This window comes from Plasmodium gonderi (genome assembly GCF_002157705.1).
Source record: "Plasmodium gonderi DNA, contig: Chr03, whole genome shotgun sequence".
Lineage (NCBI taxonomy): Eukaryota > Apicomplexa > Aconoidasida > Haemosporida > Plasmodiidae > Plasmodium > Plasmodium gonderi.
In genome coordinates this window covers 218398-234655 of record NW_021628927.1, presented here as the reverse complement: position 1 = coordinate 234655, position 16258 = coordinate 218398, and the positions used below count along the sequence as shown (strand labels likewise).

The window sequence follows — 16258 nt, the reverse complement described above, 5'->3', positions numbered from 1 at the left end:
AAAAGAGTAAATGGATGCAAAAGGAATAAGAAACAACGACATGGCAAAAATATGTACGGTTGACAGTGTGTTGCATGGTTCCTTAATGTCAAATTTGAACTCACAGAAACTTGCTTCTTATCAATCTTTTTTCGTTTTTATTTTTTTAAATTAACTTAATGTGCTTAATGGGTATACAATTTAGGTTTTTTTTTTTTTTTTTTTTTTTTTTTACATGAAAAAAATCATTATCGTTCAAAAAGAAAATTTGATAGTCGTTAAATAGGGAGATATAAACACGAATAAACCCAAACACATTTACGCTGTTTATTGACGTCTGTAATTTAGATATGCGTTAAAATAGTAGGATACCTATGCAGGGTAAGTTGGAGGGTGGGGAGGCAAAATAAGATATGTTACTCTTGTTACACTTGTGTATTTATACGTATGAATACACATGTGTTAAACATATGGACATACAGCAAGAAGGATTATATATAGCTCTTCCCTAACTGTAGCCATTGTTCTCTCTATCGCTTTTTTTTGTTTTTCTGTAGTTACCTTATTGAATGCGTTTAAAAATGATTTTGGGACCATGGGGTGCGACAAGCACTGTCTGATAATTTCTAAGGAACAGGAGATGGGGATAAATATGCAGATAAATAAATGGGTTTTTTTCAAAGTGTGCGTTCGAAGAACATGCACAGAAACGAAATAATGTGATAGGCGTACCTCCATTCTTTGCATAGCAGGCGTGGAAATACGAATCCGAGGAACTATACCTAAATAGATGGGAATAAGTGTTTTTAATCAGCTATCGATAAGCAGCTACCGATTTACGTGTGTAGATAAAATGCCACTTTTTTTTTTTTTTTTTTTTTTTTGCTTTCTCCGTGTGGTGTTGTTTTGTAACTATAGAACTTGTTCAACTTACTTTAACTTAAAGAAATGCAGATAAATAATCAAATTTAGTACAGTGGCTCTTTTCAAAAAGAGACATATAATTATAAAAACTAAGTTGTAGATTTCTATGCTCGCTCTCATCATATAGACTTTTCCAATCTGTTGGTGGGGGGGAAAGGGGAATCATCATTAGATTAGCAGATGAGATGATGAATAGATGAGCAGATGAGATGATGAATAGATTAGCAGATGAGATGATGAATAGATTAGCAGATGAGATGATGAATAGATGAGCAGATAAGTGCATGATCGGATGCATATATAGGGAGACGAAAAGCGGAAAAGTGATAAACTTTCCAAAATATTGCATTTTTCCTAAAAGGATGTCCCTTCTTGATTTCATTTTTTTTTTTTTTTTTTTCTTTAAATCTGGAGAGTATACTTAAGAAATGTAGACATTTTTCTTACTGTATGATCAAAATAGGAAACAACTTTGTTAACATAATAATTCCTACGAAGAAAATGAAAAAAGTAATAAAGAATTCAGGTCAAAATAATGAATTGTTCAAAATGGGGAGGTGTCGATAGAGAGAGGCATGTCATGCAAAGTCATCGGTGTGCATATCTATATATTTCCTTATATGTATTACTGTACCTTTGAATTGTGGGGGGACAAATGGGTTTAATCTGTTTATACATGAGATACGAATTAATTAAAAGGGTAAAAAATATGGGTAGAAATATTAAGACCGCATCTTTAATAAAAAAAAGTATCATAGAATAAGACAAATATTGGCCTAAAAAGGAAAAAACGAAAAACAAGGAATAAAATAATTAAACAGGAAAGCAATTAAGAAAGTAAGCAAGTGTAACGGGGGAAGATATTATATTATGTTTATATGTATGAGTGTACAGAATTTTAAGGAAGTTGTAGAACAATTTGCAAATGTTTATTCTACTCTAATCAGATTTAATCGAGAATATGTATATGTATGTGCATTTTTTCGTCTTTTTTGAAAACACTAATTTCTCGTAAATTTTGACATGAAAATATGTTGTAAATATATAAATTTCAAACTTTGTGATTATTTTTTTTAGTTCATTTTTATTTTGTTTTTTTTTTTTTTAATGTGTTATTAGTCATACCCTTTTCACTTGAGAAGAATTGTACGATGGAAAAATTTTGCTTCTGCGTTTTGTAATCCATATATAGGAAACTTAGGAATGCGAAAAAGTAAGATAGGGATATGAAGGTTCCCATTTTCTACGAGTATGGAGATAGAGTAAAGGGTGAAAAATATTTATAACAGTGGTTTCTGTGATTGTGGTTGTAATTGTGATGGTAATAGTGATTATAATTGTGATGGTAATAGTGATTATAATTGTGATGGTAATTGTGATTATAATTGTGATGGTAATTGTGATTCTAATTGTGATGGTAATTGTGATGGTAATTGTGATTCTAATTGTGATGGTAATTGTAATTGTGATTGTAATTGTAATCGTTATTATAATCGTTACTGTGATTATTCTTCTCATTTTTATTTCAAGATGTAACTACTGGTACTGGCACTACCTTAATGGCCATTCCGAGAATCGCGACCATCGCTCCTCCCTTACCTTATACAAACTCAAGTTTAAGGAAAGAGTTATAAAATAGAAGAGACTAATACATAATACAAATATACTGTAAAAAAAGGTAACCAATGGGACATGTCCATTGTAATTGTAGCTTTTGTTGTTGTTTCCTTGAAAATTGGGATATTGTGGTTTTTCCTCCTTAACATTATCATTACTATAACTTTGGTTTATATCAAGATTTTTATCGATATTTTTCTGAAAATATTTCCTTTTATATTTCTCTATATGATGTATTGATGGAGATGGATATAAGTTAGTTAAATATTGTTTCCATTTTTTATCGTTTACCCAATCGTGATCTACCAAAAAGGGACAGGCGATTAGCACATTATATTTCACAGAGTAGGAATCAGGGGATTGTATGTGTGATGCCCGTCTCGTATGAATAACAGTGTATGTAGTGTCACACATAAGCATTGTGCAATCTATATAAGCACTGTGCGATCTACATAAGCATCTATGAATTCAACACAGATAGAAGTTCATAAGAGGGACATGTATATACATAAGTGCATATTGTGGCATGCGAAAAATGCTCTTTCCCCTTAACTCTCTCACATAAAAAAATTACTTTGAAATTTCTGTTCAGCTTCAGTTAAATTTTTCATTTTCCCTTAGAATACTATTATAGCTACAGGGACATGTGGGGAAAATGGCACAATTTTTTTAAATCACAAATGTTTAAGATTTCGATGCTATATTGCCAGCAAAAAAGAAAAAAAAAAAAAAATGACATAAATTATGGGTTTTAAAAAAATGAGAGGAAATTGTATATTTTTTGTGTTAAATCCATGATTAAAAAACACACGATGCGGTAATGATTGAGGGACTTGTTAATTTTTGTGTAAAAATATTTGTTATGTAATACTATGTTAAGTTGTGATAAGTTGTGATAAGTTGTGATAAGTTGTGATAAGATGTGACAAGATGTGATACGTTATGCTATGCTATGTTGTGTTTTTTTTTTTTTTTTTTTTTTTTTAACGTTGATAATAAGGTTACAGATGATTATCTACTCAAAATAAACATCAAATTGGGGCAACAAATTTCCAACAAAAAAAAAAAAAAAAAACAACCACATATAGGCAGCACCTATGACCGAATAAAAAACTCAGTAATTTGAAAGAAAGTAGAGCACAACACAGATACAAGAAAGACTATAGAGGAGTACTAAAAAATTGCATGAAGTAGAACAAAGGATAATTTAAAAGAAAAGTGAACTAGTGGTAAAAAAAACCTTTCTTATGCGGAAAATGTCCCAGTCCCCTAATGACTCACAAAATATGTGACATTCCATAGGGAGTAAGTAAAATTCTCTCAAAATCAGTAACATTCTTAGAAGAAAGAGAGTTCTTATTTCTCTCCTCTGTGTTTCCTTAGTATAGTTTTATGAATTAGATAAAGCCATCAATTTAGCGAAAACCAATTTTGAGTTTCGTAAAACGCAGTAGTTTATACTTTTCCGTGTTTCTCGCTTCCCTAATTTTACATTTTAAACTGACTCCCCTCCTCCCTCGGCAGGACGTTTCATAGCTGCCTACTTTTTTTTTTAAATAAATATAGTTATAAGAAATTACGAAAAATTTTGATCCCCCTATTTGTAAAGAATAAATAATTGTATTTTCATATTTTTCTTCGAAAGCTCAAAAGTTATTGTTTAACCATTTTCTACACTTTCTTTAATGTGACTATTTATATTGAATTTTTTTTTTTTTTTTTTTTTTTTTGTGGGGAGGGGATTTTACGAAAAGATTTACAACCCACGCATCCTGTGATGCGTTAAAAATAGTATATATAAATTTCATTTTCTCAAAATGAATGAACGAATTATAAAAGAAAAATTAAAAGTTTCACTTAACCACATGAACAAGAGAAGGCTAAGATTTGACCTAAAAGTATTTCCTATAAAAAAAACAATATACGAAATTTTTAACATTTTTTCAAAAGGACTAAAAAATAAATTAAAGCAAACTTTGATAGAGTTAAAAAATAGGAAAACAAAATGTGATATATGCTCAGAAATGATTGATACATTCACCCCATTTCTGTCATACGACATTGATGTGAACAATACGACATTTTCTTTTCGCAAGATAGAGGTTTAACACAAAAATGGAATTAATAAAAATAAAAAAAGAAACGAATTTTTATAGTTTTTTTATTTCATCTTAATATGTACCATGAAGAGTAGTGCTGAATTGGTTGCATCAGGGGTAATTGGATGTACCCCAGTTTTTATGTTCTGCACGTTTGTACCTGTTAAACGTGTCTCAAATGTGTGTTAAACGTTTCTCAAGTGTGTGTTAAATATGTCTCAAGTGTGTGTTAAATATGTCTCAAGTTCATGTCAAACGTGTCTCAAGTTCATGTCAAACGTGTCTCAAGTTCATGTCAAACGTGTATCAAGTGCATTCCTAACATAAACACCATATTTTCCCACCCCAGGTATGCTGCTCAAAATGCTGCGAAATAAAAAACTTTACCCAATTTTCCCACGAGTTGCACAAAAACATAAACTCGGACGAATTTTTGAATTTCTCCCCTATTTACCAGCACTACTATAACGTTAATAATTTGGAAATGCATCAGAAGAAGATTCTTGAAAATGACATAAACAATTATTTCTCGATGTGCGTGTTGGCAAAAAACTTAAGGTGGAAATGCTCCACTCCACACAACACCTTGGACGAATTTCTGGAATTCTCATTACGCATCCTTGAATCAGAAGAATCACAAACAATGAATGACGATGTGCCCAAAAAGAGAAAAACGGAAGAGACATCACTAGATCATGTTTTTAACAATTCAAAAAGGAAAAAACTACTAAGCACATAAAGGATAATTTTTTTTTTTTTTTTTTTTTTTTTTTTTTTTTTTACAAACTCGTAATTCTACACCAGAATGGGTTTAAACCTAAGAGATATGATGTGAAGTTATTGCTCACCTAGATGTATATTTTCTTTTCTTTTCGAAGTTTGAATTAATCCATAGGAGGAACGGAGGTGATGTAGGACACACCTCACACGAATATATATCACAGCAGTTATTTTTTGTCATATTTGTAAAACATTTCGAGACCTTATCATTTATTAGTCTCCGCCCCCCCCCCCCACAAAGTCCATCTTTGTGCACATATTAGAACAAAATACACATACATATCTAAATTTTTAATTCGAAAAGTATTTTATGAGCATTTTTTTATGTTTTGGTAATTTATTTTTTATTTTATTTTTCCCATCCATTTTATATCTGTTTTCTGCACCCCCCCCCCTCTTCTCCCCTAAAAGGGGAAAGCATGTCCAAGTGGACATACAAATAAAAAAAAAAAAAAAAAACTCTCGTTTGATATTCGTTACACGATTTTAATTAATTATATGAAGCGTAATAAAACTTTTTTTAGATAAGTCTGTATTAAAGCGTATAATTTTTCCGTAAATTTGTGATAAAAAAAATAGGGTGAAAATAAATGTGGAATAAATAACACATAAGGAGGGCGTTGTATATAAAGTATACATAATACAACACATATGTATATATCATATACACATTTTTACTGTCCTCTGATAAAAGGTTTCTCCAGGAATAAGAGCAAAGTAAAATGTAATAAATAAAAAAAAAACCTAAGTAAAAAATATTTTTGCATGAATGAAAATTTAACAATGTTCTGCTTATGAGCTTATAAAGGAGAAAATATATAGCTCACGTTAGGGGTTGTGGTGGGATGGCAGACCAAACGAAGAAAAAAAAAAAAAAAGGGATTGTACTTGATCTATTATTCATCAGCATCCCTTATATGAATGAAGTTTCTACGTCGGCTTCATCCCCTTCATGCTGGTCTAGCAAAGAAAATTGTAAAAAGTGATTAGGTCTATGTATGTCTGCGTAGAAGGGTTGAGGAATATCCAACTGCGCTGAGTATTTTTGGTTATTATTAAATTTGATACCCATCAAGTTGTAATTCCATATATTATCATCAGGTATTAAAAAGAAACCAACAAATACATTGGATAGTAGTATTTGCACTTGTTCATATAAATTATTGGCATTCGGATATGCATATAAATCTGCTGAATTTTTTTTACTTTTTGCAAAGCTATATCCATCATCTGTTAATTTATGTGCATTGATTGTACAACTACCAGGGGTAAAGGAACATGTAAGAATAATGGTTTTGTTTTTATCCCAAATTTTAGAAAATTCTCCACTTTCATCATTCGCATTATCATCAGCAGTGATATCTTCATCCGAATTGGTAGTCCCTTCTGTTTTTTTCTTTTTCTTAGTTCTACATTCTTGTAAAAATGATAAATGTGCAACCATATCGTAAGTAGTCAAATGATTACTCGTGTTTGAGCAATTGGTTGTTTGTGTATGAATCCACCCAAGAATTTCTAAATTTTCTAAATATTTACTAGATGGTAAATAATTTGATAAAGTAACAGATTGATAATTTCCTATTTGCGGTGGAATAAGGATACATTTAATTTCCTTTACATAAGAGTTGTCTGGAGGGGAAGAACCATATAGAAATCCACCAACTTGTATTTTTAAATCCGATATGCATATGAATTTTTCTAATAAATTTTTTGCAATGACATACGTGTATTCATTAATCGAACTGATTGTATTCATGCCATTACCACCTTCTTGATTTATATTTTTTAATGAATTATTATTAACGTATATATTTTTGGTTCTAAAAAGCAAAGAGTTATTAGCTAGATATCTAATTTTCCAATCCGTTTTTGTTGTAAATGTTTGTTGTTCATGAGGTGATAAGGTTGAAACGATAATTGATGTTCCATGTTTTGTAGTCGTTTTGGTTGTAGTAACCTTCATCTGTTGTTCAATGTTATCTAGATTATTTTTTTCTAATTCTGCAATTTGTTGCCTTTGAATTGATGGTGGTGTAATTTCCATACCTAGTAAAATATCTCTTATTTCGTTCTGTGTTAGGGAAGCAATATGTACATTATTTCTCTTCGAGTAATCATTAAGAATTAAATCCTTAAGTTGGACTTCTAAATTAATCCATTGGTTGTTATTGAAGGTGGGCCAAATGTGATGTGGTTGTGTTATTATGCTTTTATTTGGTTGTAATAGTATTTTTGTTTGCTGTGGATTTATATGCAAACTTCTTAAAATGAGAATTAGTCTACTAAAGGCTGTAAAGGAAGAAATTGTATTTAACCAATCATCATACAAGTTGAACAGCAACATTTGCGGTTGTGTTGCCTTCAATATAAGGTCTCCTATTTTGTTCAGTTTTAGCAAAGCTTGAAAGGGAAGATTTAATTCTGTTCCTTTGATAATAATATTTGGGAAATCTAGCAAATGTACTTCTAAAGGATCTAACATACCTTTTCTTGTTACAATAATTTGTTTTGGTTGTTCCTCAATAGGGAGTGATCTAATTAGCGAAGCAACTTCTTCTGCTGTTTTCCATTTGGCTAGCTGAGATAAACGTTTCTGTCCTATCCATACAGATGTGTGTATGATTTTTAAAAACAATTGACCCGTTTTCGGGTTCAATATAAAGATGGCACCATTTATTGGCTTAGTAGTAAGATTTCCTTCAAACGTTTTATGAATTGTAACTCTATAAACATTAGTATCATCAACAAACCAGATGGTTTGCGATGAGAAAAGTTCATTATAATTCTGCGTATTTAGATACGGTTCTGTGGGTTCTGAAGAATATAGTTGAAGTCCTTTTCTAATTCGTTCTCGCAAAACATAAAGTGATGGATTGGACTGAATAATTTTTTGCAAAGCTTTCTGCATCAATGGTTTCAGATTATTAAACCAGTTTCCATATGCTGAATATAAATTATATGCCAAATCCACACCTATTAAAACTCCGGTTAAACATGGATATATAGACAAATTATCTGTAGTATAATCTAGAAATTTGGCACGACTATATCTTTCAATATCGTGAGAATCAAAATCTCCCCATCGTAGTTGAATATCAATCCAGTATTGATTAGATGTGTATGGATAAGAACCTAGAGCTAGAGAATTATTCGACTTAATTTCTAAATTATTCAGAAATATGTTATCTTCATCTGATAGTAATGAAGGTTTGGAAATTCCCCATTTATAGTTAGCAAATAGGAGAATATCTGCACAAGAACTATTCATTTTGTAGGATTTTCTGGGATGAATAGTCTCTTTTTGTACCGTTTCAATGTCTAGTAAATCACAATTCAAATCGAACACTTGACATATGTCCATAACGAGAGATTCATGAATTTTCTGCCAGAGATGTGCTCTAAATATTTGTATTAACGATATTTTTAAAGTGGGTATTTTTCCATGCATAAATATACCCGTTAAATCTAACTGCACTTGAAATCCTACATATACATTTGCACGATTGATTGTTGGGGACCACCATAAGGTAAATCTTCTGTTAGGAATTTGATTTAATCCACTTCTCTGAGCATTTGTTAATTTTTTATATTTCATAGATTCCTCAAAACCGCTAGCTTTTTCCCAAAACAATCCTTCCCATGTTGGAAAGAAGGTTCCCTTAAATAGGGTGTGTTCTAGTATCCCTTCTACACCTCCTAAAGCTTGAATCATATCGGTTCTATAATTATTTAGATTCCATAATTTTCCATCGTGTCTTTGATTTGTCCACCAGAATGGGTTACTCTTAATAATTTGATATTGTTTAAACAACTGTCTTATTCTCCATCCTTTGTCATAAGCTAATGTATGCCTATCCTTCTGAAAAAGGGTATTAATTCTAGGTATACCTTTATCCCAAGAATCTTCTAAATCTTCCAATGTAATTTTTTTATTTTGATTGTGACATTCGTTTCTTTTTAAAGCATATTCACACCATACTCTTTGGCTTTCTAAAAATTCACTTTCCCACGTGGATATGTATCTGTACAAATTTGGTATTAGCTGATCTTCTTCATGAGACAAACCAGCTCTAAAATGTGTTATTTTCCCACTATCTGTTTGTTTCATATATCGTAAATCGGATTCTGGTATTAATATATGGCCCATGGATAACATTCCTAGACCTCCCAATTCTTTAGGTGTGTAAAATACAACTGGAGGAAAACGTGATGGCATCTTAGAATTTAATCCTATCTTGATACGTGTCTGTATTTTATTTTCACATTTTACCAATAGGTCTAACAATTCTTCTGTATCTAAAACGGCTTCTCGAAAGTAAGTCATTAATCCTATAAGAGTTGTATTCCATTTGTTGGCAATTTTTGTGAATGTAGTACTTCCTGAAGACATTAATATTTGTCTAACTCGGTTTTCAAATCTTTTCATGCTATTTTCTGAAACTTTTAGATATGCTTCGGCTGTAATTTCTTTTGTTACTTCATTCTGTAACTTCCAAGTTCCTTCCTTTTCGCTGGATGAAATTACTACATTTTTCTCTCCATTATTCTTGTTCAGATTTGAAGCTGTTTTTTTTTCAGTTTCGTCTTTACCCGATTCAATTTTGGCATACTCATTTATGTAGTTCGTGTACATATTAATTCCATATGCTAACTGTCTTATTTTTGGCAATATACGGACTTCAAACCCAGCAATAGTGAATAGTAAATTAGGATTGTCTTTCGAATAAACACTAACAAAGGTATTGTGATGATCCCAATCTAGGGAAGTTAATGATCTTGGAATTCTATTTTGTATTTCCCAAAATGTAGCTCTACCTAAATTAACATCATGTTTCATTTTTCTCATTCGACAATCTCTAGGCCAACAAGTTTTGTTATTATACCCAACGATGTTTTCATTATTTGGATCAGGATTTTCTGTTAAAAATTTCTGAATCAAATCTTTCGATTCTTCGTTTGTAAATTTGAAGAGAATCCATATTTTGTCCACATATCGGCAGTATAGTCTTATTGGATGTCTCGTTTCTATATGAACATTTTGAAAACTTAAAAATGGATTCACATCATTGTAAGGACCTGCAATTTCATATGCTCTAGTCAATCCTAGAATGAGCAAATCGATTATAATGGTATAGTACTGAAATACGAAGGAAGAAAATTGCAACCCTCTGATGATACCAAAGGAATTTATATGATTCATATCTTTAAATGTAATATTGGTATTGTTCTTGGCAGTTATATAATCTGCAATGTTGTGGTCAACAATTAAACGTAATAATCGATTTAAAAGTGTCAAATCAATTTTCTCATAAATCTTACTAAACTGTGTTTGAAGCATTACGAGACATTCATTATTTTTCGTTTCCCAAATATTGTGTAAATTGTTTATCCCTTGACACATTTTATAAACTAACAATGGTTGTGGTTCATTGTCTGACGGCTTTACCCAATTGGGAAATAAATTTCTTAAATCTCCTTCATACCATAGATATTGATCTAGATATGCATCCGTAATTTTTTCCAATGGATCAACTTCGTATACTGGAACTAAGTGGGTATATAAATCTAGGAAAGAAATTGCAATTTCTTTAAATGCTCTTTGTGTCAGTAAATGTCTTTTTATTCTTGACAGTGTTTCATATGGGTTATCATATGCCTGTTCTATGAACCCTAATTCTTCTCTCTGTGATTGGTTAAGTCTATTTTTAACAGTAAATGTTTCTTTGAGCTTTTCCAATGCTAAAATGAGTAATTTTGTGTCATGCTTATAATTTAAAGGCGGAAATGGAATGTGAGTAAATTTACGAGATTCAAACCAATGAATTGCTGTGGTGTACAATGCAACTGCTTCTTCTCCACTAACATATGGGCCATCCTTTAAATATTCATGTTGCCTTTCCTGTTCTGCCTTAAGCCATAGTCTTGTTAATCTACCTAAATTTTTTTTACAAACAGTTTTGTCAACAGTAGCACCTCTTTTAATCCTTTCTCTGTTATAATAGGTTGCATTTATCCACCAATCTGCCTTGAGTTTTATGTACCGAATAATCATATTTTCAACTGGTAATGGTAGTCCAACTACTTTCCATGGGATATTAGCTTTCCAACATCTCCATGCTTCACTAAGATGTTGTAAAATAAGCCTTGCTTTTCCTTTATTATTTTTCAGCCCTGCTGGAATCATATCAATTATGTCATGCATAACTGCTGCTCTTAGTTCTAAATCAAAGTGGCTTTCTACTCTCTGTTTTGTAACCGTTTTTGCAATCCCTTTTGAAACTCTCCCTTCAAATTGTCTTGCCAGTAAATTGCTTAGCCATCTTTCTAGTAATGGTATTACACCTCTTAGAAAAAAAATCCATACTCTCCATAAGGGGGCCCACATACCACATCCTGGACCTTTTCCAACAGAACCTGTGTTAAATCTGTAATATATTAAATGTTTTAAATCTTTACACATTCGAACTTGCCTCATAAGTTTGTATTTATATCTATACATTCCTGTTAACTGTCCAACATGTGAAAATATGTATTGAATGCCATCCGCTAACTGATATGCATCAATATTTCCTAATCTGTACTGCACATGTGAATCTACTATAGATTTCGTTAATCTAAGTATTTCTCTACATAAATGAAAAGCATTTCCAAAACGTGATTTTTTTCTCTCCTTCGTAGTTAATGTTTTAACTGGTTTCAAATTAAAATTGTAATCCAAATGTAAGTAATTTAAATTTTTACGATGGATTAGCAAATTCAGCATATTATATCCTTGTCTACATACTTGTAGGCCCACTTCTACCCAATCCATTTCGGTACATTGAAAGAATTTCGTACTTTTGAAAATTCGGAATAAATATTTTTTCTTCATACTTTTTGGTCTCTTCGAATGTAAATGATTCAGAACCCAACATTTTAAAAGTTTTTGATAAGAAACTCTAACCTTCACAGGATACTTTGTAGATATATGTTCTTTAAACCAGGATTGCACAAGGGGAATATCGATTCCTCTTCTTGTATATCCACACTTTTTGTTAAATGGGTAAGGTGCGTGATACAGTTGAATTCCATTGATGGTTCTTTCAGTATATAGTGGATATTCATTTAATAAGGGCAAAATTCCATATTGGACATTTTTTATGATAACTTTTTTCCTATTTGGTTTTGTCCAATCTTTTTTTTGTACATTCATTTTTTCCTTTCCCCCATCATCATTATCATCCTCATCTTCTAAATCATCACCTTTAGCATCGTCATCCTCGAATGATGGATTCTTTCTCTTCTTCTTACTTCTTTTGTGATAACTCCTGTTAGAACTATCATCCCCTCCATAATTTTCAATAGTACTGTTGTCAAATTGGTCTTGATCATCATCATCATCTTTGTATTTGCTGCTGCAGATGTTTGTGCTGCTGTTATTAGCACTATCGTCGCTGCTGTGGCTTTGTTGACCGTGACGTTCTTGGCCATGGTGATGACTACCTTTTCGTTTAGATCTACTTCCATTGCTGTAAGTTGTATCGTCCCTATTTTCATGATGGTGATCATCATGATCATCTTGGTAATCATCTGTTATGGTTGGATCGTGTGTGGAATTGTAATCCCTTTTTTTCTCCCTCATGGATTCCTTACCTGAATCATTTTGATTCCCTTTTTTGTAGTCTCGATCACTTGTATAATGTTTACTTTCGTTTCTACTCTTCCTAGTTTTTCTGCCTTTCGTGTTAGTTCTCCTTCCGTTCTTTCCACTACTTCCTCTACTTCCATCACTGCTGTAACCACTTCGAACATCGTGGTCAGAATTTCCTGCTTTCTCATTTCTACCGTGACTTGATTGGGATTCATTTTTCTCCTTGTCATGAACCGAGCTGTAATGAAACTCCTTCCTTGTGAAAATAAGATAGAACTGATCTAAATCCTTTTTCTCCTTTTCTGGATTATTAAAATTTCTTATTTTATAAGACGGAATTGGGTTTATAATAAGATCAAAGTAGAATGGAGGTAAATCTATATCTTCCAATTTGATGTAGACACACATAGGGGAATGATATTTACTAACTGCAATTTTTCTCGGCCTATTATTATATAAATAAGGGAAAGCAATTTTATATTCAGTTCTTATCTGTTGACGTATGATGATTTTATTAATATCATTAAACTCATTCCAGTCTTCATCATCTTCATATATATCTCTATACAAAGGTTCGAATTTTGGCCCACCAGGTATGGCCATATTGAGTGCCTTGGCTGTATAAAATGATTTTAAATTAAATAGATAAAAATAGTTATCATCCTGAAAATCACTAAAGAGTTGATTTCCTAATCTGTAGAGTACCCCCATTTGTTCAAGATTTAGTTTATATTTTTTATAGCTGGTACCCATAATATGATTTCTGTCATATAATAATGGTTTGGAATCATAAAACCAATCTATAACACTTTTATCTTCATCTTTGTCTAACTTCATTTGTATACATTCTAAGGGCTCTATATCTAAAATGTTATCTGCATAATCAAGTGGTGGTTCTTCATCATCAAAAGGAGGAAATCTCATTCTTTTAAAATGTTTTCTGTCTCTTTTTTCTCTTCTCATCATGATCCACATAGTTCCCCATTGAGCAATGTACAAAGGATCAATAACAACAAAAATTTCGTTCACAAATGTTATAGCACCAGTGATATGATATATAACCTTTGTGTTTTTTATTTGTTCCCAGGGCATGGGTATGTTTTCTAACAACTTAAAAACTGCATGTGGAACATATTTCAATGCACCTAAATAAACTCTCTTATCATATCTGTACTTTTTGTTACTCATATCACCATGTTCTTTTACTATTTTTCTCAAATGTTCACATGGCATTTCTTCTTTTTCTTCGATTACACCAAATTTTTTTTTTTTCGAATATTTTTTACTATTTAACATTTTCCATTTTCGTGCTTTTTCTTTTATTATGTTAAATTCGCTTTGTTCAGGTATAATTCCTTTATCAGATGTATCATCAATAGGTTCTTCCATATGGTGATATTTCATCCTGGCATAATAACTTTCATCATCATAATGTCTCCTCCTTCTTCTCCTTTTTCTTTTTTCACTTCTTGGGATGTATTCATCATGTATATCTTCTGTGCTATTTCGTTTCTCACCTCGCATATAATCTTCTTCATCATTGTTGTACCCATAAAAATCTTCTGCCCCTCCTCCATTGTCATTTAGATACATAGATGCAGGAAAGTGATTAAGATTATTTCCAAAGGGATCAGTCATATGGTCCATTCCTCCTTGTGCGTAATTAGACATATGTGGCCCATTGGGATGGAAGTAAAAGGGAGCCCCATTCATTCCTTGTGTTGCATTGTTCATCATGTTTTTCATTTTCATCATAAAAGGTGGTGGTGGAAAGTTCATCATATTTGGCATCATGGGGTTCATATTGGGTGGTAGAAAATTCATATTAGGTGGTAAGGCGTTTCTAGGAGGTGGCATATTCCCCATATTTGGCATGTTCGGAGGGGGGATACCCATGTGTGGTGGTAGGTTTTGCATATTTGGTGGTAGGTTTTGCATATTTGGTGGTAGGTTTTGCATATTCGGTGGGAGATTTTGCATATTTGGTGGGAGATTTTGCATATTTGGTGGTAGACTACTCATGTGTGGTGGGAGACTGCTCATGTTTGGTGGCAGGTTCTGCATATTGGGAGGCATACCCATAATGTTAGATGGTACATTGGACATATTTGGAGGAAATGTGTTCATGTTGTTCATAAAGTTTGCCCCCATTGCTCCCCCTGAGATAGCATTTGTTGACCCGTTTTTTCCCTTTTCTGGTAATTCAATCAAATTAGGATTAATATCGTATTGTTGCATATTGTAATACATGTTGTTATGATTACTCTGATGGTTACTAAATAGATTCACATTAATGGGAAGATTTGGAATTCCTGTACCCAGTAAGGAGCGTCGTGACATGCCTCCATTATTTATCATAGGAGATGGGATCTGTGTTGTATTTTCTCCTTGGTCATTTTCGTAATTGTAAGTATCACTTCTGCTTTGATCCTCATCATTGTTGGTCGTGGCATTTTGCTGGTCTTCGATATGTGACGTGGGATTTATGGTTCCGCTTGGGCCCTGCGAGTGGGTGTGCAATGAGCATAAATGGAATGAGATGTGCCACAATATTGCAATGTAAAACTTGATTGCTATTTACCCACACGATGGAAATAAGTATCTCCTTCTGAAGAGATTATCAGAATGGTAAGAAATCAAAAACGTGTATGAACACTCAGGCGTATGTGCTTTGTCCTGTATCTATTTTTTCTTACCCCGTTCGAGTTATCTTCAGAGGGATGTTCATTTGCTTCATTGTCACCCATGTCAGAGGGTAAAAGAAGTAAAGTTTACACACGTTTTTTTGAAATGTGCATATAATATATTTGAGGGCGTGTGTGTGTGTGTGGGGGGGAATACATTTACATATAATTCCTGCAATAGGTGGTACCACTTTGTGTATTCCCCTTTTTGCTTCTTATGAATTTATAGTGGCTTTCTTAATACTTGTGAACAAAAGATTTAAGCAAAAATCAAGGTGTTTACAAATGAAAACATAATTTATTATTTCTTTTTAATTTAATTTTTTCCTTTTTTTTTTTTATTTTATTTTTTTCTTTTTTTTTAAAAAAAAGAGTTAAAAATATCCTCATTCAGAGGGGACATATATCATTCGTGCAAGCAAATGTATTCGTTACCACTGGTGGGATTCATGTGCCTAAATGTTATATACTTTAGGCGCATATGCGTAATAAGCATATTGTGTATGTGACTTATAATGTGACACAAAAAGGAAAAAGCAAATTCA

At 32.1% G+C, this 16258-nt stretch overlaps 3 protein-coding genes across 3 annotated transcripts; 1 reads left to right on the top strand and 2 right to left on the bottom strand.

Annotated features, from left to right (window-relative positions):
• Positions 1-306: 306 nt before the first annotated feature.
• On the bottom strand, positions 307-3131 carry PGO_030360 (secy-independent transporter protein; the record flags this gene model as incomplete). Its single annotated transcript, XM_028686024.1, has 9 exons — positions 307-351; positions 541-605; positions 712-761; positions 914-1041; positions 1351-1393; positions 1538-1679; positions 2029-2146; positions 2503-2822; positions 3095-3131. 9 exons carry the CDS (start codon positions 3129-3131, stop codon positions 307-309), a joined length of 948 nt encoding a protein of 315 aa, XP_028541825.1.
• Positions 3132-4337: 1206 nt separating this feature from the next.
• On the top strand, positions 4338-5358 carry PGO_030350 (hypothetical protein, conserved; the record flags this gene model as incomplete). The annotated part of the gene is made up of 2 exons (XM_028686023.1): positions 4338-4622; positions 4969-5358. 2 exons carry the CDS (start codon positions 4338-4340, stop codon positions 5356-5358), a joined length of 675 nt encoding a protein of 224 aa, XP_028541824.1.
• Positions 5359-6312: 954 nt separating this feature from the next.
• PGO_030340 (pre-mRNA-processing-splicing factor 8) lies at positions 6313-15776 on the bottom strand (the record flags this gene model as incomplete). The annotated part of the gene is made up of 2 exons (XM_028686022.1): positions 6313-15486; positions 15726-15776. 2 exons carry the CDS (start codon positions 15774-15776, stop codon positions 6313-6315), a joined length of 9225 nt encoding a protein of 3074 aa, XP_028541823.1.
• Positions 15777-16258: the final 482 nt, after the last annotated feature.